Here is a 27,438-nt window from a genome sequence, read left to right as displayed (position 1 = left end):
CTGGAGTCCCCCTAGTGGTGAGGCATACTTCTGTTTGGTGGAGTGAGTTTGCAGCTCGTTTTACTTGCTGGTGCTTTTGGTGTTTGCAGCATTTTTCTTTTGCATTTGTTTCATTGGTTGTATGGTTTTTGCTTCTGTCTATTTTCTGTGATTGCAGCATTTTTCTGTTGCCTTTGCTTTTTTACGTGTGTGTGTTTGTGAGTTTTGGAGTTTGCTTCATTTCTGTGTTTTGCGGCGCGTTTAGCCGTTTCCTGTGCCGTTTGCACCTTTTCGGCCACCGCATTGTAAGCTATCAAAAGCTGCTGTGCTTTACCATTAGGTCAGCTGAAAGTGTGAGAGCACGCTTTGATTAGAGCTACACTACAGATCACAGCAGCCTGCCGAGGGGCTTTCTCCTGCACTCAAGCAACCAGAGATCCAGCTGAGGCCGGATCAGTCTCCCTCTAGAGAACGAAACCTCCAGAACCGCAGAGCCTTCAGAGTTTATGAGCTCACTGTGTTGTCACTAAAGCTACCAAACCTGAAACTTCGGTAAAAAGACAAAAACAAAACGTGAGGCAGTTCTGGGCTGTCCCCTCCTGAGGATGTGGATAGTGACACACACACACAAACACACACACACACACACACACTTGGCTTAATGCGGAGTGATCTGTAAGAAACAGCGCTCAAACATACATAATGAACAAAATTTCCTTTGCATACACACACGGTTATCTACCTGACTGGCAGATAGTTTTACACATAAAACACTATATTCAACAATCCCACATAAAAAAAAAACTATTTTAAGTTCTCAGCTCCTTTTTTGAGATCTACTCAATCCAATAAGGCCGTGGAGGCAACAAACCATGCCAGATCCTAATCAGATCAGCATATCAACAAGACACGTTTTTGACTGATTGCTTCATTTAGCCAAATCATTTAGCCAAAAAAAAAAAAAAAAAAAACACAAAACAGCCACACTTGTAACGTTTGCAGTTATTCGTTTGCGTTTGGCGTCCTGAGTTGTGTACTGAAGCTGCATGTGACAGTGACCATGTGCACTCTTCTCCCAACAGTTTGATTAGTTTTTTTTTTTGTTTTTTTTAGGCATGCTCGCAAAAAAAAAAAGGTTCCTGTACAGAAGTGATGAAAGAAGGCCTAAACATCTTCAAGTATTATTACAGTTAGGCCGATAAAAGCCTCAGACACACAGTATAAGAACCCACGATAAACTCTAGGAAAGCAAAAGAGCAGTTCTACGGTTAGTTTGCAAGTTTTCCCCCACAAATATAATATTTATATTCATATGTATATAAATAAAGAAATTCAGTGCTGTAAAAACCTCTCCAACTCCATAGGATGGGACCCATTGACGAAGGCCCGGTGTGTTTTAATCTTCTCATGGCTAAAAGTACTGCTGGAAAGATGAAAAGTGTACTAGTTGTCCTTTGAGAGTCCTTCATTCAGAAAACAATACTGTGGAGGAGCAGAGTTGTTAATATTGTAAAAACAAAAAAAAAACAAAACTTGTTTTGGTTTAACTGCACACAAAGAAAAGCATCATTTTGAGTTGTTTAGATTTATTTTCTGTGTTTTTTGTTCTTTTTCTTTTTTTGGTAGCAGCAAAGCACCAAATTTGTTTTAGGCTCTGCGAGTGTTAGGTCTCTCTGAGCAAGTCTGCAGTGTGTGTGTGTGTGCGTATGACATCACTCCATAGTCTCTATGTGTGTGTGTGTGTGTGTGTGTGTGTGTGCATGTCTATGAAGAGCAGGGCTGAACACTGATGCCGTGGGCAGCGTGGGCTTGAAGGTCGATGGCCCGGGCCGGCTGCTGCTGCTGCTGCTGCTGCTGCTCTGGCCGAGCGTTCGTCAGTGACAGGTTCCTCACACAGCCCGTCATTCCTGACGAAAACTTCCCTCCTGTCATAGCAGCCATGTCAGGGGCTCCACCTGTGTATGAAAGGAGGCTTAATAAAAAGACAGCCAGCATCCAGTTTCTATAACTGCACAGTCGGACCAACAAGTTCTATTTGAGCTGAACTTTTTAACTTTGAAGAAACAGTGCAGTTCCTGTTGAGACGGTCAGATGGTCTGTATTTTTCTTTTTCTCTTGCTTGTTTGCTCACCGAGGTATATACTGCCTTTGGTGTTGACCATGATGCTACTGCCTTTAGACTGTCCACGTTGAAGGTCTCCTCCATCAATCTGGATATATCCATCTTTTCCAGTTCTGAGAAAAAAAAGCAACACAGAACAATTTTACTAAAAAAATGTTTAGCACATCATTAAAAACTACATCTAAAAACAAACAGGGCATTTTGATATAAGCCAGCTAAAGAAGAATAGGTCTATTTAATACATTAACATTCGAGAAATGCTTTTTTCATTTTGAAGTGGGGTTCAGTGACAAAGTTCAAATTTGTCACCGAAAAAATAGACTTTACATTCAGCCGTGGTTCATACAAATGCTAATTCTTAGGCCTTTACACCATCACCTGTTTCACATTACATGGTGCAGTTTGTACTTCATCCCTGCTCCGGGCTCTGCTCCTGCAGTGCATACCGCATCCTATGGGAGTCAGGCCTAACACTTTCATATTCCCGCCAGAATAACTGCGTTATTGCGAATGAACGGCAGCATAAAGGTTTAAACAACAGTGTTTGCATGAACCACTAAGGAATTTTGAAAACTGGAGCAGCTTTAAGACAGCAGCGAACGACTTCCGGGTCAGCGCCGCAACAAGATGGCCACATAGAAACGAGCTCCTCCAAATCGGTAACTAAAACCTCTCCCCTTTGCTTAATTCAGTTAATTATCTAGACTCTAATCTAAATCACTCAAGGGGAAAGATGCCGAAAACTAACAAGACCGAGAAGAAAATGTCTAAAATACAAGATATTGGCGAACAGTCAGGAGACGGCAGTGAGGACGATGCTAATGCTACCACGAGGAAAGCTAGCGCTAACTCACAACAACACGCGTTGCTGGAGAGTATCAAGATGCTTTCTAATGACTTAAAAGAGTTTAAAAACGAAATGAAGCAAGACATTGAAGAACTCAAAGAAGACGTAAAGACTACAATGAAAAAAGATCTCAGTAGATTCAGGGAGGAAATAATGCGGGAGCTACAGAACCAGAAGGGCAGTATCACCGAGGCGCAGACACGAATTGCAGACCTGGAGGCCGCGTGCCTGGAGATGAAAGACGCGCTGCTGGAGACACTAGAAAGGAACAAAGTAATGAACGACAAACTTGTGGATTTGGAGAGCCGAAGCCGGAGAAATAATCTTCGTATCTACGGAGTTCCGGAGGGAAAGGAGGGTAGATCGGTGGCTGATTTTGTTGCCGATCTGCTAATCAAGCAACTGAAGCTACCGGACGGAATTGAACTCAGTATTCAGCGGGCACACCGAGCTTTGGCACCCAGACCGCCTCCCAATACAGCCCCAAGATCCATAATTGTGAATTTTTTGCAATTTAATACGAAAGAAATGGTTTTAAGAAAAGCCTGGGAGCAGAAAGTGGAGATGGAAGGCAGGCGCCTGTACTTTGACAATGATTATGCCGTGGATGTCGTCGAAAAACGTAAAGCATATGGCCCGTTAAAGGCAGCCTTGAAGCAGAAAGGTGTCAGATTCCAGACGCCGTTCACCAAGATAAGAATCTTCTGGGACTCTGGAGTGCGGACCTACGAGAACGCGGACGAAGCAGCGTCGGATATGATCAGCAGAGGCTTCGGCTTGACTTGGGTACCAACAGAGAACAAGTTAAGAGCGGCCAAGGAGAGGTTGGACACGCTGTTACCATGGAAACGGATCAACAACACCGGTGCAGGACAACGCGCGAGGGAGAAGCTCACAGAGTTCAGACGAGAGGACCAGTGAATACCGAGTCACAGGAGGAGGTTTGCTTCGGGAAAAAAGAGAAAAATTTAAGTAATATATGTGTGATTTAAGAGCTGATTGACTTTAGCAGTCCGATTTAACCTTGTTTAGGAGATCAATCTTTATTCTGTTATTTGTTATAGGTCTTTAGATGTAGATATTTAATCAAAATACCGAACGGAGTAAATGTTGTAGCGCTTTCCAAATGTTGGACTTATCTAGTATAAGTAGACTTGACTCTACTACTAGAGAGGGCCCCCACCTTAGTGTGGTTTTTTGCCCTCACCCCACCAGCAGGGATCCCGAGGGATGTCTCCACACATCCCCACTTTTGGAAGTTTCTGTTTTATTTGTTCTTCTGTGTTTTAATAGCGTGTTCAGCTATTTGTTGGGGGCTCTTCTTCTAGAATCATATGGGGACCTTATGAATCTAAGTAATGGTTGATAATATCAAGATTGTTTCGTTGAATGTGAACGGTATGAATAATCCTATGAAACGAAAAAAAATTCTAACTAAAATGCGAAAAGAGAAAGCACAGTTAATCTATTTACAGGAGACACTTGTCTAAATTGGAACATGAAAAGCTCAGAGGCTTTGGCTATTCGAACATATTTTACAGCTCTTTCAGACATGGAAACAAAAGAGGAGTTTCTATTCTAATTCATGACTCAGTAAAATTTGATTATAGTCATGAACTGTCAGATAAAGAAGGAAGGTATGTGATAGTAAAGGGGACTCTTGAAAATGTAAAGGTAACACTGGTCAATGTTTACAACCCCCCAAATAGTAACATACAATTTCTTAATAGCCTTCTGAACAAAATAATCATGGAAACAGAAGGAATGTTGGTCTGGGGAGGGGATTTCAATGTGGTTTTAAACACAAAACTTGATACAACAAACAGTAAAAAACAACAAAACTCAACTACAAAAAAATTTAAATTGGCAGTTGAAGAATTCGGATTTGTTGACATCTGGAGGGAATTACACCCCAATATAAAGGACTATACTCATTACTCTGCGCCCAATAAAAGTTATTCTAGAATTGACTATTTTTTCATAAATAAATCCGATATTTATAAGGTAAAAGAATGTGAAATAGAAGAAACAAGTATATCTGACCACTCTTCCCTAATATTAAAACTAAATCTACCTTCCAGAAAATGTAAAACAGCATGGCGAATAAATGTAGGCTTGCTGAACTATAAAACGATTAAAGCTGAAATTTCCCATGACATAAAAACTTACATAGAAGAGAATGATGATGGACAGGTTAATCCGGTGATGGTATGGGACGCACTTAAGGCAGTAATAAGAGGAAAATTGATAGCAAAAACTGCGGCCCTTAAAAAATCCAGAGTGGAAGCTTATGAAAAAGAAAGAGTACAATTGACAGAACTAGAAAAACAACACAAATTGACCCAAAATCCTAACCTACTTATAAAAATAAAAGAAGTAAGAAACAACATAGATAAGATACTTACTTATGAAATCGAAAAGAAATCAAAATTCATCAGACAATCATATCATGAAGTGGGATCTAAAGGAACAAAACTGTTAGCAAAGAAACTTAAAAAGCAACAGTCTGACAGGAATATCCATAGAATGAAGGATGGTGAGACAAATCAAATGATATATGACCCAGAAATTATAGAGGACATGTTTAGGACATATTATCAGCGGTTGTACAGTCAACCTTCTTCTGCTGAAGATGGACAGATAAAAGCCTTCTTGGAGTCACTGGATCTGCCCTCAATTGGAGAAACCCAAAACAAACTTCTCACTTCCCATATAACAAGAATTGAAATACAAAAAGCAATTAATAGGTTAAAAAATGGCAAAACACCAGGGAGTGATGGACTGCCATCGGAGTGGTACAAATCATTTAATGAAGATCTCTTACCATTACTAGAAAATTCATTTAATTATACATTGGAGCACGCACTGCTTCCGCCATCTTGGAGAGAAGCGATTATAACAGTTATTCCAAAAAAGAGGAGAAGTGAGACATGTTCTGACTATAGACCTATATCTATTCTAAACATGGACTATAAAATCTATACTTCAGTATTAGCAAAACGTTTTGAGCAATTCATTGGGGACATTATAGATGAGGACCAAACAGGATTCATTAGAGGTCGACAAATGCGAGATAACATCAGGAGGGCACTTCACATTGTAGATCATATTCAAAATAAAAAGATTAAGGCTGTTTTGATCAGTCTTGACGCAGAGAAGGCTTTTGACAGTGTAGGCTGGAACTTCTTATATAAAACACTTGAAAAATTTGGTTTTAACGAAAAAGCTGTACAGTGTGTGAGGACCCTATACCAATCACCAATGGCCAGAATCAAGATTAATGGAAATCTAACTGATAATATAAAACTTGAACGCTCAACACGTCAGGGATGCTGTTTATCACCAACAGTATTTGCAATTTATATTGAACCACTGGCACAATACATAAGACAACATAAGGATCTTAAGGGTATTGATATATATAATGAGACCCATACAATAGGTTTGTTTGCAGATGATGTAATTTGCTACTTATCAGATCCCGAAAATTCACTGCCTTGTCTGATCAATCAGTTAGAGACATTTGGCTTCTACTCAGGATACAAACTAAATTTGAAAAAGACACAGGTTTTGACATTCGGTTATACACCATCTGAAACAATACGTCGAAATTATAATTTAAACTGGAACTCTAATATGATGACTTACCTAGGAATAAAATTAACGAAAAACATGGATGATCTATATAAAGCTAATTTTATTGGAGTGGACCAAGAAATTAGGAGGGATATTAGAAGGTGGGATGTCTTAACACTAGACTTCAGCTCTAGAATTGAAGCCATAAAAATGAACGTGTTACCAAGGTTATTATACCTCTTCCTGGCTTTACCTATAGAAATCCCGGATAGACAGTTTAAAACATGGAACCAGATTTCATCTAGATTCATATGGAACGGCAAAAAACCCAGAATAAAATTTGATATTTTACAATTAGAGAAAGAGAAAGGAGGTATGGCATTACCTGACTTTAGAGAATATTACCACGCTGCCCAAATAAGTCCCATAATGAATATAAGTGCCAAAAATTATGAAGCAAAATGGAAAAATATCGAACAAAGAGTCCAAGGTAGAGAATTGCGAAGTATCATTGGAGATATAGAGGCCACCAAGAGTATACTTAGGACTGTTGATACCGTTACTAGATTCTCACTGGGTAAATGGTTATACATAATTAGGAAATGCAAATTAGAGAAACACTTATGTCTGATACAGTGGCCAGCCTATAATAAATATTTTATTCAAGACTTACAATTTAAACAGTGGCTGGGAAGAGGTCTAACAGCAATAAGTGTAGTCCTTAAAGATGGACACTTTAAAAGTTTTCAGGAACTACAGCAAGAGTTTGCTCTAAGGACTCAAGATCACTTTAGATACCTACAATTAAGGGACTTTTATAACAAAGAGATAAAGCATAAAATAGACCCAAATGAAAATGGGATTGTCAAAATGCTGATTGAGATCTATAAGGGTAAAAAGCACAGAACAGTATCCTTACTTTATAAATATTTGTTAGAAAATAGAGGCACTAACACATTGGAAATTAAGACAAAATGGGAAAGGGAACTGGGCATTCTGTTAACAGAAGACGACTGGCTGAATATCTGGAAGACCCAAATTACAACATCCTCTTCCAGAATCTGGAGAGAATACTGTTGGAAGAATGTAATCAGATTTTTTATAACACCCAAAATTACTAGTAAATTCAAATCCAGAGTTCAACCATGTTGGAGAGATTGTGGAGCGCTTAATGTTAATCATGCGCATATTTTCTGGCTTTGTCCCAGGATTACACAGTTCTGGGACAAAATACACAAAGAGATTGTAACAATACTGGGATATTCAATATCTAGGACCAGTCAGGTTTTATATTTAGGTCTTTCGGAAAATGTTGTACTTAATAAAGATTGTTACTTGTTCAAAATTCTGTTGGTAGCAGCCAAAAAAGTAATAACCAGGAAGTGGTGTCAATCTGAGCCTCCCACCATAGAGGAATGGACACAAACGGTGAACTCGCTATTTGAGATGGAGATTCTAACACACAGACTGAGGACACAAGAAGAGCAATGCCAGGACAAATGGGAAAAATGGACAAATGTCACATCAACGTTACAGGACTAAATTAGGATATGCTGTCCCCTTGTATTTTGTGCTATTCAGTTAAGAATCCCCCTTAATGTGTTGTTTTTATTTTGTTTTTGGTTGTTCTGTATTGTCTGCTTATTATCATTTCTATGTTGTGTTTTACTTTCTTTGGTGAGTCTACTCTGAAAATGTTAATAAAAATAAAGTGATAAAAAAAAAAAGACAGCAGCGAACCGCTGTGGAAGTGGGTCTGCTCATTCTGGATTGATGAGTGTGTCCAAGCGGACCCACTTCCACAGCAGGAGTCATCTGTCATGTCAGACTTCTCTTTATTTCTACAAACCGAGGCCGTCCAAAGAGCTATCTACAGCAGGTAAGACATTAATCCTTTGTAACTTTTCCACGGAACCACACTTCAAAATGGTCCGAAATATCCCTCAATTCATCTGGGCTGCCTTTCATTTACAGAGATATTTAAAGGAATGAGCTGCCATTATTGGCATCTTCACCTTTGTTGACAAATAAATAAATAATCTATAAACTAAACTGCACACTGTTTTTACTTTAGGAGAAGCTATTGGATCTGAACTCATACCTGACTGCTGTGACTTTATGCCACCTCCCATCATTGACAGCCCATCGGGATAGTATTTTAGCTTCGCCGCTGCCCAGCTGGTAACTGGAAATTACACAGATCACCACAATCACGTTATTAAAAACACAGTTGAAAAGACACTGATCAATTCACTTGGATGTTATCAGAACGACAGAGCTGCAGCACAGAATCACCTGAAAGCTAGGTGCCCTTTCTGCAGACCCAGGCTGATGAAGTCCTTGCCTTTGCCATGTTCTCCGGGTACCTCAAAACAAACATGTTAGGTCAATATTAGAACTTTATGTTTTTTTGGCTACACTGCTGGCTACCGACCAGCTACGGTAACTTTCCACATCAGGAGCTGTATCGAGCAAACATGAAGTGATGCTTCGAGTTCTACCCCCGCAAAAAACATTGTTAGCCATGACACAAAAACGTTCCATGCAAAATAGTAATGGGAAAACAAATGGCAATGCCCGTTGTAAACTCAAAACAAATACTGTTAAGTCATCTCAAATCCAGTCTTGAATGTTGCTGTTCTGAAACATATAAGCCAAGAACTAAAATGTGTCTCGTGTTCAAGTGGGTACCTTTTTATTACCATGCATCTTTCGCAAATTTCGTGCGCCACTGGTCTCCTGAAGAGAATGGAGGGTGGAGGGGAGGGGGGGTTAAGAGAAGCACATGCATGCATTTAGTGGTGGTGAGACTGAGCCGTGGCTCGCAGCCAGCATGCCCAACAATGTCGCAGCCTCAGCAGCGCAAGTATGAATTTCACAGCATGACGAGGAATACTACTGCAAAAAAATAAATAAATAAATGAATGAACTGGTAAAAATACAGGCGGTGTTGTGTCAGCGATGGTGCACGGAAAACAGATTAAATGTTACAACAAGTGTCACGTTCTCACTTCAGATTAGGAGTGCTGAGGGTGGTGGTAGCAAAGTTACAGAGGAAATGAACCAAGTGAAGGGGAGGATTTCAGTCCTGCAGTACAGGACCAGGGGGCTAGGACTTACCACTCCCTGCCACAGGACCAGGCCCTCAGAGGACGTGGTTTTGATTTCCATCTCTATCGTCTCTGGTGAGTCAGGAGCACTACAACGCAAAGCATTTTCACTTTTGATAAATCATCATAACAACTCCAAATACTCAAACTATGAGAGAGAGAGAGAGAGAGAGAGAGAGAGAGAGAGAGAGAGAGAGAGAGAGAGTACAATAGGACAAACAAATGTTACCTTCTTGGGAAAATTGACTTTGGAAGGGCAATGTAGCCACCATTGTGGAAAGAAGCTGCATACTGATAAGGTGAATCTAAAAAAACAAAAAAAATGACATACAAGGTTACCTTTCACTTCACTGTTACGGTGCCCTCTAGTGGTGAAAAGAAAGACAATACCATGTTTCGGTACAGTCACTGAAATCTCCTCCGCATCATTTATTTGTTAAATGTCCTTTAAAATGAGGTTGTAAGACTTTTAAGAAAGTGAAAAAACACATTAGTTCTCATACAAATTAAGTAATTAATGTTTCTGCTCATGCTCCAATAAACATTCAAAGCCTTAAAGGGGTATTTTGGCCAGTCTGAAGTAGGATCTGTTGTAGAGAGCTCTCTGAGAGGCCTCGGTTTAGAGGAGTAGAGTTGAATTCTGACAGGACTGATTAGCTAAAGTCTAGTATGAACACAGCCCTGACCATCCTAAAACTGTCCCAGTCTAAAAAGAATTCATGGTGGTTTATATAAACACTATTTCATAGACTTTCACATTTCTATTTCCATGAAATTCTCAACACATGGTTATTTACGTGGCATTTTATCGTTATTTACCTGCTGCACATGTACCATTTCTGGTATTTAATTCTAACCATGTATTACGAAACTGAAGACAGTGTAAATATCTATGAAATCATGTTCAGATATGAAAGGTTTTGAGACTGGAGATGTTTTAAGATGGCAGCTACCCCCTTTGGTTTGGGCTGTGTTCAGAATTAAATGCTTTTTCTATAAACTGAGCAGGTAAAATGATATTTTGTATAATCTTTTATGGAACTCCACTTCAAGATGGGCAAAAATATCCCTTTACGTAATCTGACTGCGTTCCAGCAGCGTGAGGCGGTTTAAGATCTTACTGAGAATGTTTTTTTTTATTATTATTATTTTCTCCCACATCTACAGGTCATACAAATTGTTTTATTGCTCAGATTGGTTTTTGTATGAGAAACAATGTTAGGTTTTATTCTTTTAAAAGTCACACAGTCTCATATTAACCATGCTGTAATAAAATATATTCCTGAGCTTCAGTGGCTGCAGAGAATCAATATGCAAATGCTTCAGTCCCAAACTCCATGATGCCAACTCCTCTGACAACCATCACCTGCACAGAATTAGGTTACTTGTCATTCCTAACGGGTTACAGCGACTTCGACCTCTCTCTTGGCGATTAGACTAAACGGACACCAACCATGGCAGAGCGCGTAAAAGCACCAGTTTACCCAAACAAGCATCACAACGTTCCTCCAAAGGGCAAAGTTGTTAGTAAAAGTGTGAAGGTTTTTGAGAAGGAGCAGACTGAACAATCTTGCTGAGCCAATATCGCAAAGAAACAAGGGTTTCAGGATTTTTTTGCATTGAACAGGCAGGTTGGAACAGAATCAAGACCGCATGATTTGAGTGGGCATCCTTTAAACACTGACAGGTCAAAAGGAAGAAAGAAAAAAAAAAAAAACAGGGAGAAGTTCCACATTTCTGCCATTTCCTGTATGAAAATGGCTCGGTAAGTACAAAAACAGGCAGCAGAAGTCTGTTCATTTCCCGGCGGCAGTCAAATACTTTTTTAGTTTGGATGCAGAATTCCTTTCTCTTAGCTTTCCAAAGTGGCTGGAAGTCTCGGCTGCAGGCTGAGAACAGTCGTGAGGTTTGTGCGCTCTCGTTTTTGCGTGTTAGGCAACAGACAGCTGAGGTTGAGCTCGGACAGGACATGGAGCCCCTCATACTGAAGTCGGGGCCCTGTTAGTCACGGTGGATAGACTGAATACTGAGATACTGTACCATTTGCCTCGCTAGCTTCAGAGTTCCTCTGGGTCTCTGGGATGCTGAGGACCTGGCCTGTATGTGCAGGACACAGCCATGAGAGGGCAGGAGAAAGACACGTGTAATCATTTAAGGGGATCCCTCCCAGCATGCACTGCAGTGCTGGGAGCAACCTGTGAGCTGTCTGGAATTAGACGGGATCACTTTAGAAAAAAGTTAAGCCATATGGGCCGCGTGTTTCTGGCTTGCTTTGATGATAATTCTGTTTCTCCACAGGACAGGTTTATGGATTAAGTGATGTACTTTCAGACAAACTGGCTTCTACTAGAAAGAAAAACAAACTACAAAAAGACATTTTCCTCTTTAATCCAAGCATTTACTTTTAAACTTTTTTTTTTTTTTTTTTACATAAACAGTATTTTGCCAAGTAATACTTACTTTCCTCACAACTGAGGCCTGTGTACCCAGGTGAACACACACACTTGCCGTTCACACAGCTTCCTCCGTGGTGACACTGAAAGTCGCTCTGGCACAAGAATTTCACCACCTCACAGCGCTCACCTGCAGGACACATACCAGCCGTGAGTCAGAGGTGAAAGGTCAAGTCCTGTTTACACCACCCAGACTACTATTACAACATTTTCCCCCAAAAAATGTACCTGAAATGTTCAGATTTTATAATGGATTTGAAGAAAATGACATTTCTATTTCACTTTATTATACTACCAAACCTGCATTTTCAGATGAAAAACTTTAATCCTGGATAAGACCATCTGTAAATAAATGTCCTCTCTTTTTTTTCCAGAATCTAACCTTCAAATCCGTCCTTACAGAGGCACTGGTACTCGTACTCGGCACTCGACATGCATTCACCACCATTCAGGCAGGGCCGGCGGTCACACGGGCTGCTGTCCACGCATTTGCTGATCGACTTGCTCTCCGTGAAGCTGTAGGACAGATCCAGCTTCTTGTTGTTGATGAAAACCTGCACAGGAGGTGCACAGAAGTTTGACCTTTGTGGAAAAAAAAATAAATATTCAACAACTTCTTCTGTCCCTTCAGTGCAGAGGACTCTCACCTCTCCTATACAGCCCTCAAACATGTTGCTGACATTGGCGGGTTTGGGCAGGATGTCCATGCTGGGTACTCCTCCCAGGTACATAGGGGTGTGGATGTTTAGGCCCTGGGATTTTCCTGGGGACGTCCTCCTCTCCACTGGGCCCTGGTCCACCCTCAGGTGGCCGGCCCTTTTGTTCCGCTCGGCCACAACCCTGTGCCACTGACCCAGGGACACTGGCTGAGGACTGAGAAGAACTGCCTGTCCTGAAAGATGAAAAAAAAAGGCACAAATAAAAATAAGAAAATTGAATCATCGTAAATTTGAAAACATAAATAAATCGATCCAATAACACAGGAGATTCAGTGAGGTCAAAACTACGGAAGCTTTTATAAACAGCAATATGATTTTAAAAAAGGCACCAAAGGATAAGCTTTAAAGCACTTTTACTATATGCTGTTATTCTTCTGTTTCATGAGGTTTAATTGTGCTGCTCCTCCCATGGTTTTGAAAAACCCATACAAGGCATACATTAAAAAACACTGGCCAATCGGGAATAGTGTGCTGTGGCTTTTGCTGACAGTGTCGTGTGTCATTTTGATGTGTTTAACGGCTTGAACACAATCATAGTTTACGTTTTCTGATTCCTAAAGTCTTATAATGCCTAAACTTTCCCAAATTTTTGCAAATAAACCTTTTCTATTCCCACAAACTTTACGCTTTCTATACATCTTTTACTTCAAAATGGAGGCGTTTGGTCTTCTTCCACACCCAATGAGCTTCTGACTATTGCAGGACCTCACATCCCACCCAGAGTAGAGTCCACACATCCAAACTCTCATTGACTTCCATTTTATCTGAGCTCAAAATTTTCTCATCAAAACTGGAAGAGAAGGATCTTTTTTTTATGTCACATCTTCAACTACATTCTAGTGTGAGTTTCTGTCTGCCTGCCTTATTAGAAGCTGTCAGGGAGTGAGAGACACAGGTGTGTGGTTACCATGGTGACCCTAATGAGCCACCGTTCGTCTTGGTTCTCTTTGCTCTTCTTATACAGTTTATTCATTAAATCGTTGGCATTTGGCGGTTTAGTTTATTACAAAAGTGAGGCCCACATTACTTTTAAAATTGATAAAAGAAAGCTGGGAGTGTCAGGCAGTAGCCGCACTGTCACCCTTTGTTTCCACATGTCAGATCAGTAGTTATTTAGCGAATACACAAAGTAAACGTTACCTGTGCCCAGTTCATATCGGAACTCCACATGTCCCTCCACCATGGAAATGCTCACAAAGTCCTCCACCTTCATCTTTTTTCCTCCGCAGAAGAACATCAGGCCATTTCTCTCCACTGGCTTGAACTCCAGCTCCACACGCAGGTCATCGTGGACATTGGTCAGGGGAGGATAAGCTATAAATGACTTCTCACCATCAAACAGTGGAGTTGTCACTAGTTCCCCTGGTGTGAATTATCACGTAGGAAGGAATATGGAGACGTGAACACAATATTTAGTAAAAAAAAAAAAACAAAAAGGAGAGAGCAAGCCATCAACGTATAACTATTTCTATACACTGTAGAGCTACTTCTCGTCTTACCTTCCATGCATTTATCTCCAAATTTGCCAAGATGGCAGCGGCAGTCATAGCCCAGGCCGCTTGGGCGATTGATGCAAGTCGCGTCAGGTCCGCAAGCATCTGAAGGAGTAGGAGTTCCACAGAACATTTATTTTATTCATGTGCGTCATACTCCCTAATACTGTAGACTTGTGGTCCTGATCCACATGTAGGCTCAGTTGGTGATTCATATGTACCTGAGTGACAGTGGCGAGATGAGTGATGCTGGCAGTTGCTGCCTGTAAATCCTCTGGGGCAGTTGCACTTATACAAGCTGGCGTCCGAGTCCTCACATCTCCCTCCATTCTGAAAAAGGACAGGCAGTTCATATATTAGAGATGTTGGACGAAAACACTGAATAATATCCTAAAAATTCAGATTGTGAAGATCCCACAGACATGGCATGGATCGTCTTTGCAGGTGGGACAGTTTGTGACACCGGTAGAGCTGCGGTCCAGGTCTTTAAAGATGACCTCCTCTCCCTGGATGACCAGCTGACGGATACAACCTGCAAAAGATCCAGACAAGACAACTCTTTACACACGGAAACATTTTCTCCTGTTATTTCAATTACGCTTTAAACGACGGGAAGTCTTACCCACAAAACCGGTCTTAATGCCAGCAGTTTTGGCAAGGAGAGTGTAGTTGGGGTAACCACCCAGATGCAGCTCCTCATTCAGATCAAGGCCTTGGAACTTGCCCTGATAAGTAGCGAAGATTTGACATAAATCCAGTGAAAAGAAGATGGCTGCCATTTAATTAGTTTTGCATTTAAAGCAGTTTACATGTGGGGTTCCCCAAGGTCCTACTTTCGGTTCCGTCATGTTTAATATTTAAATGTTACCTTTAAGTTACATTTCTAAGGAATTTGTTTATTTTGCATTCAAATTACATGCAGATTCTTATTCTATTTGCTTGTAAAAGGTAAAGATACTGTCAATGAATGATTGAATTTAAACCATCTCAAATAAACCAGAATGAGGTCATCGTATATGAACTATCAAACTTTTTTTTTTAAATTCTGATTATTTTCTTTCTTTCTTTTTGATTCATTTTAAGACAAAGTTTTCTTGCTGTTGTTTTTAGGAATCTTAATTTTTTGGCCATATTTCATTCTAAAGAAACTAAAGTCACATCTGCCATGTTTGCAGATGTTGCAACATCTGAAGACAGAATTAGAGGAGAGTTTAATTATTATTATATTAATTTATCCATTTATAAAAGTAATGCTCAAACATTATAAAGTTTCAGGTAAAATTAAATACCCACTTTTTCTCACTGGCATTAAATTTAAGAGTAACTTATTTAGATTTTATCTTATGTGTTTACTTATTCTTACCAACTTCCTCCTTTAGATTTTTAAGGGATCTTATTTTATTGCCTCTAATTTTGGTTGTATAGCACTTTGATATAGCTTTATTGCTGCTTGTAAAGTATTTTGTTTTAAATAATTTTGACATTGACAACAATACAGTACCTGTGAGGTGCCACTGATGGGCTCCCCTCCATCTACAATAATATATCCCTGGGTGAGGTTTCGATGCAGCTCAACAGTGTGAAACTCTCCCAGTTTTATGGGGTTAGGATCCCTTATGGTAGCCATCCCAGAGCCCACGTCAAACCTGGGATAAGGCACATTTCTTCAGTCACAGTTTTCAACAACCCTCATCCTGTTGTATTCACTGTTGGCGATATGATTAAAAACACTTCAGAACCCTGACCTGAACTCCAAGCGGCCACTCACAAGTCCCAGAGAGATAAAGTCAGCTCCTGTGGACTTCCTCTGGCCATTGTAGAGGATCATGCCTACACCGCCAAAACAAGGGGAATCAGTGCCAACACATACATGTATGGAAAACAGAAAGCTTACCCTCTTTCAGTTTTAGGGTTTTATGTATCAGGACATAAGAAAAATGATTTGATCTTTATCAGTGTGTGAAAAACTAAATGCACCCTTGCTCCTTCAATAGAATCTAAGAGGGGACGTAGCAGCAGGGTGCTGCTGATCAAATGCACTCGTGTTAACTGATCAGCAGCAACTGTGACAAATGTGATACAAAAACAGGAGCTTTGTCAGCATATAGGTGTGTTAACACAATGCCAAGGCGGAAAGACTTCAGCAATGATGTAAACGAAGCAACTGCTGCTGCTGGGAGAAATTAAGGGTCAATTCCTTGCTATTTGGAGTCCATCATTTTACAGTGAAAAAGATGACCATTACGACAGCCGCCAGTCTTCCTAGAAGTGGATCTCCTAGCAAGTTCACCCTGAAGGTCAGACCATGCAATGTTCAAAGAAATGACAAAAAAAAAGAAAAAAAAAGAAAAACAGCTATGCTATAATATAATAACTTAAACTGTCTTTAAACTCTACAGGCCTCAATTAGCAGAATGAATTTTAGAGTGTATCAGAACAATTCAAAGAAACTCAACGGGTATGGCTTGTCTTTGATGAATGCTAAGGAAAAGATTCTTCATGCTAAAAAGAAGATGGCAGCACGACTAAGGTTTGCAAAGTTGCATCTGAATGAACCATAGGGCTTCTGGACCAATGTCTTTTGGACAGATAAGACCAAAGCATAGATGTGTACCATAATGCACAAAGTCATGTTTGGAGAAAACCATTCAAAGCATGTCAGCACAAACACCTCATACCAACTATCAAGCATGGTGGTGAAGGTGTGACGATTTGGGCTTGTTTTGCAACCACAGGACCTGGGCACTCTGCAGACATTGAGTCGACCATGAACTCCTTTGAAGACCAAAGGATTACGCAGTCAAAAATATATCTCCGGCTTGGATCGAATTGGGCCATAATGCAAAAGGACGATGATCCCAATCACAGACACAAATCTACAACAGAAGGGCTGAAAAAGGAAACAGTCAAGGTGTTGCAACAGACCAGTCGAAGTCCAGACCTCAACTTGATTGATGTGCTGTAGTAGAACCTTATGAGAGCTGTGCAGAAAAAAATGTCTTGCAAACCTCAATGAACTGATAGAAGAAAGAACAGTGGGCCAAAACTCCTCCACAACCATGTGAGACACTGAAAGTCCTAAAGAAAACAGATTCTGAGAGTTAATGCTGGAGGCTCTACAAGCTGTCGAATCATAGGGTGGACTTTCTTTTTTGCTCACAGCTTTTCCATTCTGGCTTCAGTTGTGTTTAATAAATAATGACATGGTGAAGTCTGTTGTGGGGTTTTGTTTCCTTTAGGTGATATTTGAATAATTTTAGAATCTGGTGAAAAAAAACAACACATCATTTATGTTATGTCCTGATCCATAAAACCGTAAAACAGAAAGAGGGTGAACTTTCCTTTTCTTTTTTTTTGCCTCGACTGTAAATATGCACCTTATAATAAAAATATCCATCCTAATAAATCTCGAAATCTGTAGGTTTTATTGCCGAAATAAACATCTAATCCAAACTGTCCAAAGAAAAGTAGGATTTTAATTTGCAGACTTGTTAGGATGGACATTATCTTTAAAACCATTTGCAGATCAAAGCTGGATGGTAAAAATAAAAAGCAGCATGCCATGGTGTCGCAGGTTTGAAGCCAACCAAAGCCGTGCCGTAAACTGCCGTCCGTTAACCAGGCCGTATAAACCTGTCGCACCATAAGGCTAGCCTTGCTTTTTCCTTCTCCACATGCTGGAAAACAACATGCGTCATACTGATGAGCAGCACATGCTCCTGGTGGTGGGAGTGGGGGCAAGGGGGCGGGGTTCATACATCATCTCTTGAAGGCTTAAGAAGGGGTGGTTGGTGCAGAGTAGACTGCATAAATGGCGTCAGCTCTGCAAATGTCTCTCTAATGTGAAAGAAAAAGAATCAACTACTGCTGTCGAACAGATCTGAATTTGAAGTTCGGTTGCTACTCGACTGAGAAAAGTGACGGAAAGTCAAGGACTACCTGTAATATTTTGCTATTTTTTTATCATCCACCTAACATCTTGTAAAAAAACAACTACTTGATTGATTTCACTTGCTGCCCTGTTAGTCTAATGCAGACGGATGGTGTGAGGTCACTTTCCTTTGGTGGATTTGTGAACATGACCGAAAACATTGCTCATGTATGATTTTGCACATTTCTTTCACAGCCCATAAATCGGCTCTGAGAACACTTGGGGAAGTCTGATGCAGCCAAAAAGCAGCTCTGCCAACATCAGCTTTCACTTCCTGAGACTCACCAGCATACAATATGAGGCCTTCCCACCCCATGGGTGAGGTGTGGGAGAGAGAGGAGGGACAGAAGATTCAGAGAGATTACATTCAGTGAAATCTCAAAAGCAAAAATAAATAAAATGAAAAAGAACAGGGAAAAAAAAAAGAAATTTATCAGACGCTTACCATCAACATTGTCTGGTCTCAAGTTGATCTTTATGTTGAAAGCTTTGTAGGCGTTTTTGATAGTGGGCAGAGTGAGGTAGGACAGGGGTTCCTGGGCAAAGTACGGCATCACTCTCTCTGAAAAAGCACACGCCATGTGAGCTATGAACACTTCTGCAAGTGACAGTTCTGCTAAACACGTCCCACACCACACCCACCGTGGACTTGGAGTCTGGTGAAGGCTTCCACTTTGCCCTGTTTGTTGGAGGCGGTGCAGACGTAGGTGCCAGAATCCTCATGGGTGACTCGGGGAACTGTCAGCACGTTGGCCTCCTGGAAACACTTGGGAGGAAGCTCTCCCTCCATCTTCAAAGAAACGAGAGAGGCAAAAACTCTTCGTAGGTGGCATTTTAAAAGGGAAAACCAACGAAGGAGGAAGGGTGGTGAGTTTGTGCTGCCACAATTCGAACAGTACACTGATTCTCTAAGTTTAACACTCTTACTAATGACATATTTGGTGTTATAATGATCATTTCTGACATTTTTGTTTAAAATCTAAAATAAAAGCAATATAGAGTTTAAAATGTCCTTTAACACTCCCTAAATTCAAAGTCGCAAGTGAAACAGTTTGCCTATAAAACAGGACTTTCCTTCAAGAAGCCTGTATGGCATCAGTTGTTTCTGATTTTTTTGTTTTGTTTTGTTTTTAGTGTATATGACACACCGGAGTTTCCAAAGTGTCGTATATAATCTAGCTTGCAACAAACATAAAAAAAAATGTTTTTGCTTGTTGGGGAAGACTGACTATGACCATTATTTTAAAATTGAATAAACAAAACAAAAAAACAACAAATTACATTTGAGTTTTTTTGCAAGTGCAGATAATATCCCTTATTGAACGTGTATAGCTGAAAAAAAAAACTTTGATGTGTTGGGCCCCTACATCCCAAATAGAGCTGAGAGTGTGAATGTGACATATAGGGGCAAAAAGGGAATTACTGTTGGTTACCTTTGACCATTTGATATCAGGGACTGGATATCCTGACGCCACGCAGGGCATGACTGCATTTGACCCAACAGTCACCTCCTTTGTTTCTGGTAGTGCAGCAATTTGAGGAAGAGCTGAGAAATAAAGATTGTAGTAAGTGATAAACTGTCAACAAATCAAAACATTTAAAAGTGTCTACATATGTAAGCAACAAAAGAGAAGAAAACAGTTCTTTGCACTCACACTGGACATTAAGGAGCACCTGAGACTGAACCGAGCCCACATTGTTGGTGGCCGTACAGCGGTACTGGCCGGCGTCAGCTTCAGTTACCCTATCAATCCGCAGCATGCCGCCTTTCACCATGATGTGCGCTGGCAGCGAGCCGCCGACTTTGCTCCATTTCACCGTGGGCTCTGGGTCACCAACAGCCTGGCACTCGAACTCCACTGAGTTCCCGATCATCACCGTCTGCACCGACGTACGCACGTTGATCATGACCTTCGGCAGAGCTGTGGAGGAGGAAGGAAGGGGCAAACAAAAGGTTACTGCTGCTTTAAAGTGAACAGAAAAGTCTACTCGTGAGTCTGCCTTCAAGGACTTCAGCAAAAAAATAAAACCGCAACTCAAAACTAGAAATAACTGGAACGCTTCTGGAGGAATTTTGAATGGTACGAATTCAGCTACTTCCTGAAAAACCAAAATACACCAACTTTCTTCAGTCAAGCCCAACGATAATTTGGAACTTCCTTCTGTAATAATATGAGATGGCAACATGTTAACGTTTTGATGGATAAACTGTAGAAGTGTAACAAGAACTAAGGTTTAAAAAAAAAAAAGGTTAAAGCTGCTGCCAGTGGCGCATGTGTGTCACCATGGTGATCACACAGCTGTTTCTCACTCCCTGACATAATCTTAACAAGACATGCAGATAGAAACAAAGAGTAAAGATTAAGCCCTAAACAAACAGCTAGTGTGCAAAAACTTTACGACATATTGAAAAATTCCCGAACAGTAAGTGACAAAAATGTCTGGCCTTCACAAATGTCAATTTTTATGCACCTACAGTGTTTTATGTAGGAGATATGAGAAATTATTAAGACCCTTCACCTACAGTGTTGAGGAGAACATTTTAAGCTCAGTTATAATGGGAGTTTATGAGACTTTAGGTGTGGGTAAAAGAAGCCAAAAATGTCTATAATTTTGATGTTGTACCTGAAGTGTAAAGTTTGAAGGAATAAAACAAATTTGCAAACATTTTGGACAGCCAAATATTAATTTTAATGTTGCTTCTAAGCCTATGCGTTGCATTAACGTTAACAGGTTTACAGAGAGTCAGAAAATAGCTGTTCTTTGGGGCTCCGCACAAACTAAAACCCCAGTCTCAAAGGGGAAAGATCTGTTTTGCCCAACTGTTCTCTCACACAAACTTGCCTATGTCACTAACTTATCTGACATGTTAAAGCTTTTTTTCCCAGAAGGCTTTGAAGGCAAAACCTGTACGCAGTGGATTTTCCCGACCTTGGATTGTCAGCCTGGCAGTGTCCTGTGCCTGGCTGTACGCGCTGCTCGCTCTGCAGATGTAAACTCCTTCATTGCTCTGCTCCAGGTTCTCAATCCTATAAGAAAAAGATGCATTCCACTCACAAGTTATTTTATTCACAAATATAATTAATAATGCACTTCCTACGGATGAAAATAAAGAGTAACTTAGGCTCAAAATGTTTTGAGATGTGCTTATGTTTTGGGTGTAACACCTTCATTTGTTTGTCTTGTATGGGTTATTCAAAAAAAAAAAACCAGAAGCAGTCACCTGAGCACTCCGTCTTTTATGTGGTGGTTTGGTGGCAAGGCTCCACCTTCCTTTAGCCACTCAATCTTTGTTTCTACACCACCTGCTGCTGAACAAGTGAACTCCACAGCACTGCCCTGGGCTTTGATTTCAACCTGGGGGGACACACGCACTGCCAACGGGGCTGGAGAAGAAGAAGAGACGTCATTTAGGTTTTAGAATCACAGTACGTCTGTGAATCCCGCTGTGGAATGTGTAGAAGCTTACATCTGATTGTGACTTTGGCGATGACTTCACTGCTGCCAGCGCTGTTGCTGGCCACGCACTTGTAGCTCCCAGCGTCCTCAGCGGTGGCCAGGTTGATCTGGAGATCGCCTCCGCTGACCTGAGCTCTTGGAGGGAGGTTCCCGTCCAGCTTGGTCCAGGTGTAGGTCAGGGGAGGGGTGCCATGTGCCAGGCACTGCAGCCTGATCACCTCCCCGAGCCGCACAGCCACGTCATTGGGCACAGAGGTGGCATAAGGAGGAGCTGGAGAAAGAAGAAAAAAGAAAAGAGGTATTAATCAAAGGCTAGAGCAGAATGATGAGACAACTGCGATGCAAACAGATGCTTACTCTCCACATCTAACATGATGGTGACTTCACTGGTTCCCATGGTGTTTGTGGCGCTGCAGATGTATTCCCCGGAGTCCTGTCGGCCAACACTGGGCAGAATCAGGTTGTTATCCACCACCTTGTGTCTCCAAGGCAGAGAGGACTGCAGCTTAGACCACCTGATCATCGGGGAGGGAAATCCTATAAAACAAAACAGGGACTTCTAAATAAACTCCTGAACCTCCTCACTTACAATGAACCTGCTTTCTCGCCCATGAAGAGTGATACAACAAGACAAGATTTAACTCGCAGTCAGACTTTACTGAAGACATTACCGTGGGCCTCACAGCGCAGTGATGCAGTTTGTCCCTCCTTCACGATCATCAGAGACTCAGGTACTGAGGCAATTGGTGCCGAGGGGACATGGGCTCCTCCATCAACAATCACCTCCACTCTGGTGTCAGTGGAGCCGTCCATGTTCCGGGCCGTGCACACATATGTGCCACTGTCTTCTGGACGTGCAACTAGAATCTACGACATTACGACAGATGCTAATTTCAGTACCCGACTCTGAAGCTGCGCCTTCAACTTGCAGAAGAAAAAGATGCAAACAAACAAGAGAAATAGTATTTTCTGCCAAATTGGAGTGGGAATGCTAAGTTCTGAAATTTCCCAAAGAAGTTAAAATTGAGTTATTTAAAGTTAAAAGTAGCACAATGCTAAAAGCAAAAAAGAAACTAGCGAAAGTAGTAGATGGCTGAATAAAAATATCAAAAGGCTAACTAAAAGGCTAAAAGTAGCCAAGTGGCAGCTTGAAGCTAAAAGCCCCTAACAGTTAGCTAAAAGCTGAAAGAAGCAAAATGCTAGTAAAAAGTAACAAAAAACAGATAAAAACTAAGGTAGCAAAATGGTAACTAAAAGTTAAAAGTACCAGAATGTTAGCTAAAAGCTAAAAGTAGTAAAAGGCTAGTTCAAAAGTTAAGGTAACAAAACAGAAGCTAAAAGTAGCACAAGATGATAAAAACTGAACAAGTATGGTAAGACAGATTTATAAAAGCTCAATGTTTGTGAAGGAATTTAGGAGATCTTAATGTATTTTTATAAAGGGAAACATTTTGTAAATAAAGGTAAATAGTTTGAGAAGTTTAAAGCACCAAAAACCAGAAGTCATTACATTCATCTCCTGATCGAGCTGAACGTTTTTATATATGAATGGCTTCAAAAAAAGGGCTAAATATGCAGAAGTAGTTAGATTGAAACAGTAGAACTTTGTTTACTTTTAGATTAACAGTACCTGCAGGACTGCGTTAGACTCCATGGGCACAGGGCTGTTCAGCAGGGTCTTGCGATTATTGTCCAGCCTGTGCCATGACACCGAGGGCCGGGGCTCTCCTGAAGCTTGGCATTCGAGGTTAATGGGGTCACCCGCCCTGACTCGCACAGGCCCAACAGGGGTGACGGTGGCCACGGGAGACTCTGAAGGGAAAAATACGCCAATTGATATCTGATCGGCCACTAGAGGGAACTCTTCTCCTACGAGTTTGAAAGCACACTGCCCGAGACCTAACTCACCTTTAACAATCAGAGACACTATGGAGTAGGTGATTCCAAACGGGTTGCTCGCCACGCAGCGGTAGGCTCCGTGGTTCATGGGGCGAGCGTTGCTGATGGTGATAACTGAGCCATCGGGGCCAACTCTGACATTGTCTGCAGAACAGAGCAGAAAGTGAAGCATCAGATGTGCTGCAGGAGACAGCTGGAAATGACTGAAAGGGTTAGCACAGCTTAGTCTGGGAAAATGGAAGGAATCTCAAGGGGAAGCATTTAACCCCGATGATATCATAATGATAGTTTCAGTTTGGGTGTAGAGAATTGGTTTACAAATTCTGACTGCTGAAAGCTGCCAGATGTCCCTGTCTTTCTACAACAGATCAGCTCCCTGAACTGTAATGGAAAGGAAGAATTTGAGCCACAAAAGTCAACCAACAAACCTTCCAGAGCTTGTCTGTGTTCATTATGTTCTTTTGTGAGTGTAATTTGCATTTTAAAGATTGTAAAATTGAGACAAGTGCAGGCACAGGTCTCAGAAGGAAATGTCTTGGAACATTTACACCACGTAAAACTTTAGTTTTGTAAACATGCAAGTGTACAATGCAGAGATGTATGTGGAGATCGCAGCTGCGGGGGCATGCAAATTAATGACATCATCGACCGGGCTGGCTTCTCGGTTGTTACCTGGCAGTGGCTGCTTGTTCATCAGTTTCCATTCCAGTCTTACGGGCTGAGCTCCACTGTACACCTGGCACCTGAAGCTGGCAGACTCCCCCACGCGCACCGCCGCACTGTGGGGCTCAATGCCGATGATCGGGCTCTGGAGGCCTGCAAAGGAAACCAGCAGGTTGGACTCTGAATAATCTCTAACTGAAGGGGAAAAAAAGGCCTTTTGATTTACATGCCGTATTCTTCAGAGTAATAAATCCTCCATTCAGCATGGCCGTGGGCTACTTTGGCAGTGAATAAAGAGGTGAATGAGGATGAGATCATGGGACAGTAGAGGGGAAAAAAAATCATTTAACATGAAGTCATACTGGAAAGATGAGGAGAGGGGGTGTGAGTCTGTGAACAACACCCTGCAGTGTACTGCCCGAACCTCGGAGTGAGTCTCCCCACTGCTGCACTGACTGATTCTGACATCTATAATAACCTGGTTAGAAACTGCTGGGAGGTATAGTCAAACGGTCTTAAAATGTCAACTATTGGGGGAAAAAAAAAATAAATGAGAAAGTTTCTCGTGTTTATTTTTCCACCTGAGAAGCATGAAAATCCCTGCATTGCTTGTGTTTTTTCAAACTTACGTGAAGAGGATGAGGTGACGGACACGGAAACAGAAGCCTGGTGGACATGAGGGCCCGAGCTCCCAGAGTTGTCCCGCACCCGACAGATATACTCTCCTGAGTCCTCCGAGGAGGTGGACAGGATGCGCAACTGACTGCCGTGAACCTGCAGGAAGGAATGGGAGAAAATGTGCCGCTTAACTTGGACATGAAAAGAAACTGGCCCAAAGAGCCGAGAAATTTCTGACTCAAAAAAAACCCAGGCCATTTGGGTGTTTACACAGTGAAGTAGGGACAAGCATAAACTGGCATGCAAAACTGCTAAATTTACTAATGTTTCCTGGGCTAAGATCTTTCGGATCAAAATATTTACAAAAAAAAAGAAAAAAAGAAATTGAACAAGTTAGCCTCATTTGACAGGGTTTACAAGGAACAAGCCTTTTTTGTTTAAAATGAAAACGGCAGCAGTGTTTTGGAAGCATGTCCTTCAGACAAACAAACGCTACACTGTAGATGTCTGGCCATGTCACAACACATAAATCTCACTCTAACTGTCAAGCATGGAGGTGGAGGGCTGACGATTTGGGCTTCTTTTGAAGCCACAAAACTTGGGCAGCTTATAGTGGTTGAGTCGCAACTCCTCTGCAGACCAGAGTACTCTAGAATCAAACGTGGGGCCATATGTCTGACAGCTGAAGTTTGGACCAAATTGGGTTATGCAACGGGACGAAATTCCTCCCCAACCTTGCAAGAGACTGATAAGATCATACAAAAGATGATTGCTGCTAAAAGTGGTTGAACAAGCTATTAAATCAACAGGTGGAAATAGGTTTCCACACTGGCTTTTCTTACATGAACCTAAACACTCATCTTTTCATGTTGTGCATATGAGATCGGTTTTATTTTCTTTTTATTCCCAAACATGTAAACTTGTACATTTAAAATGTGCCATTCTTACTTATTATCATGACCGCATGTGACCCAAACATCCCAAACGGGCGCAAAGGAAGAAAGCCATTGACTGAAATGAGCGAAGCCCTTTTTACAATTTAGGGACCTTCATCTATGAAACATTTATCCAGGGAAGCAATACGGCCAGAAAGTAAATGGGGAAAACGACAAACCAGTGCCAAATTCCTCAATCGGTCGGAGCAGGATGCAGGATGCACTGAGGCAACAAATCCAGCCTGTGACGGCTCCATCTCACAGGTAGCAGCACTTAGAGGAAGTCGTGTTAATATGTTGTTGCCACATGGCACGGACCCTTTCAGGGGTCTTTCCAAGTCCCCCCCATCCCCCCACCCCACCGGGTCAAAGCTGTTATAGGTGCCAGCATTCACAGACATCATATTAGGATGCTGGCACGATGTCAGCTAATTGGTGCTATACGCTTTTGTATTTGCCAAGAGAGAATTATGTGATTATGGTTTTAAAAGATTTAATTTTTGATAAAACTGAAATATGCCAGAGCAATGAAATGAATGAGCAATAAAATGTCCTGGGTGATCCACACAGAACAACTTTGTAGGTTAAATGTCTCAATGAGTCTCTGCGCTAACTTGTACTTAACATGTCTTGAAACGACTGTCAGCGAAGGCCACTTTTGTACTCCGATTCATTGACCACAGAGCCACAACAAAGTGCCACCGCGGTAAAGGAATCGGAGAGCAGAATGGGCTTCGGAGCTATTGTATCTTAGTAATATGAGCGAGACTTTTCCTTGGGAAGACAAAAGAAACTTGGCAGCAAATGTTCCAAAACTCGAGTATACTGCTGAGCATCATTAGTCCCCTCACAGATGTGCATATGTTATCCATGACGCACCGACGTCAGAAAACAGCTTGAGAATAAGCCAGGTGGCCCCTCGCTCATTCAGTCTACAGGACACAATAGCAGGGATTTTTAAAGAAATTTTAATTTGCCAGAGCAGAGGAGAGGTATCATTTTGCATCAGTCCATCAGAAAAAAATCTTGTATGGAACTGTCAGTCACTGTAAGTGATGTTACTTAACCTGTGCACGGGGGTTTTAAAAGGTATTATATAGCATAGGAGGTTACGTTTGACAGATATTATTTTTCAACTGCTGAATAAAATGCCCATTCAGCCTTTCAGAGTGGTGCACAGCTGAAAACTGGCGTGTGCATGCCTGGCATCTCGTTTGTGTGCTGACCTGGTGGTTGGCAGAGAGATGTCCGTTGGCTCTTGTCCACGTGACTCTGGGAGGAGGGTTTCCAGGAGCGAAGCAGTTGAGCTCCAGACTCTGACCCTCTTGGACATCAGCGATAGACGGCTGGATGGTAACAGCTGCAGAGCTGGAGTCAGCTGCTTGAACAGAAAAAAGCATTTTTTCTTCTTCTTCTTCAGATTCTTTTTTTTTTTTTTTATTATTTTTATTTTTATTTGGATCAGATATTGACATCAACATTTAGCATATCACTCCTCACCGACCAAACCTGTTGGTATGGCCCAGCCAAAGCTACAACAAATTGGTCTGGTACATTCTCGAATCCATGTGGCCCCACACAAGATTATCTTCCCATGTCTCTATTCGGGTTTTTCCCCCCTTTTTTTTTTTTTT

The 27,438-nt window shown here is 41.3% G+C and overlaps 1 protein-coding gene across 12 annotated transcripts in view; it reads right to left on the bottom strand.

The window, feature by feature from the left end:
- Positions 1-1,045: 1,045 nt before the first annotated feature.
- hspg2 (heparan sulfate proteoglycan 2) overlaps positions 1,046-27,438 on the bottom strand; it is a 139,398-nt gene continuing 113,005 nt past the window's right edge. For 6 of the 12 annotated variants that reach the window (XM_017419164.3, XM_017419173.3, XM_017419171.3 and 3 more), the window contains 33 exons: positions 27,031-27,185; positions 24,881-25,025; positions 24,261-24,404; positions 23,598-23,732; positions 23,320-23,501; positions 22,361-22,556; positions 22,047-22,226; positions 21,700-21,960; positions 21,454-21,616; positions 21,162-21,259; positions 19,886-20,152; positions 19,664-19,776; positions 18,873-19,020; positions 18,676-18,792; positions 18,516-18,533; positions 16,045-16,129; positions 15,801-15,945; positions 14,922-15,024; positions 14,722-14,831; positions 14,521-14,629; positions 14,306-14,404; positions 13,947-14,168; positions 12,735-12,979; positions 12,470-12,641; positions 12,095-12,217; positions 11,675-11,731; positions 9,864-9,939; positions 9,645-9,723; positions 9,216-9,263; positions 8,820-8,890; positions 8,626-8,709; positions 2,111-2,214; positions 1,046-1,934 (listed from right to left, as the gene is read on the bottom strand). In XM_017419164.3, coding sequence (XP_017274653.1) covers positions 1,744-1,934; positions 2,111-2,214; positions 8,626-8,709; positions 8,820-8,890; positions 9,216-9,263; positions 9,645-9,723; positions 9,864-9,939; positions 11,675-11,731; positions 12,095-12,217; positions 12,470-12,641; positions 12,735-12,979; positions 13,947-14,168; positions 14,306-14,404; positions 14,521-14,629; positions 14,722-14,831; positions 14,922-15,024; positions 15,801-15,945; positions 16,045-16,129; positions 18,516-18,533; positions 18,676-18,792; positions 18,873-19,020; positions 19,664-19,776; positions 19,886-20,152; positions 21,162-21,259; positions 21,454-21,616; positions 21,700-21,960; positions 22,047-22,226; positions 22,361-22,556; positions 23,320-23,501; positions 23,598-23,732; positions 24,261-24,404; positions 24,881-25,025; positions 27,031-27,185 — 4,445 coding nt within the window. In that variant the 3' untranslated portion in view covers positions 1,046-1,743. The remainder of the gene's footprint in view (positions 1,935-2,110; positions 2,215-8,625; positions 8,710-8,819; positions 8,891-9,215; positions 9,264-9,644; positions 9,724-9,863; positions 9,940-11,674; positions 11,732-12,094; positions 12,218-12,469; positions 12,642-12,734; positions 12,980-13,946; positions 14,169-14,305; positions 14,405-14,520; positions 14,630-14,721; positions 14,832-14,921; positions 15,025-15,800; positions 15,946-16,044; positions 16,130-18,515; positions 18,534-18,675; positions 18,793-18,872; positions 19,021-19,663; positions 19,777-19,885; positions 20,153-21,161; positions 21,260-21,453; positions 21,617-21,699; positions 21,961-22,046; positions 22,227-22,360; positions 22,557-23,319; positions 23,502-23,597; positions 23,733-24,260; positions 24,405-24,880; positions 25,026-27,030; positions 27,186-27,438) is intronic. The other 6 variants (XM_017419166.3, XM_037976937.1, XM_017419165.3 and 3 more) reach the window with 5 other exon arrangements.

Source organism: Kryptolebias marmoratus, linkage group LG8, assembly GCF_001649575.2.
Source record: "Kryptolebias marmoratus isolate JLee-2015 linkage group LG8, ASM164957v2, whole genome shotgun sequence".
NCBI lineage: Eukaryota > Metazoa > Chordata > Actinopteri > Cyprinodontiformes > Rivulidae > Kryptolebias > Kryptolebias marmoratus.
This window is presented reverse-complemented; position numbering and strand designations above follow the sequence as displayed.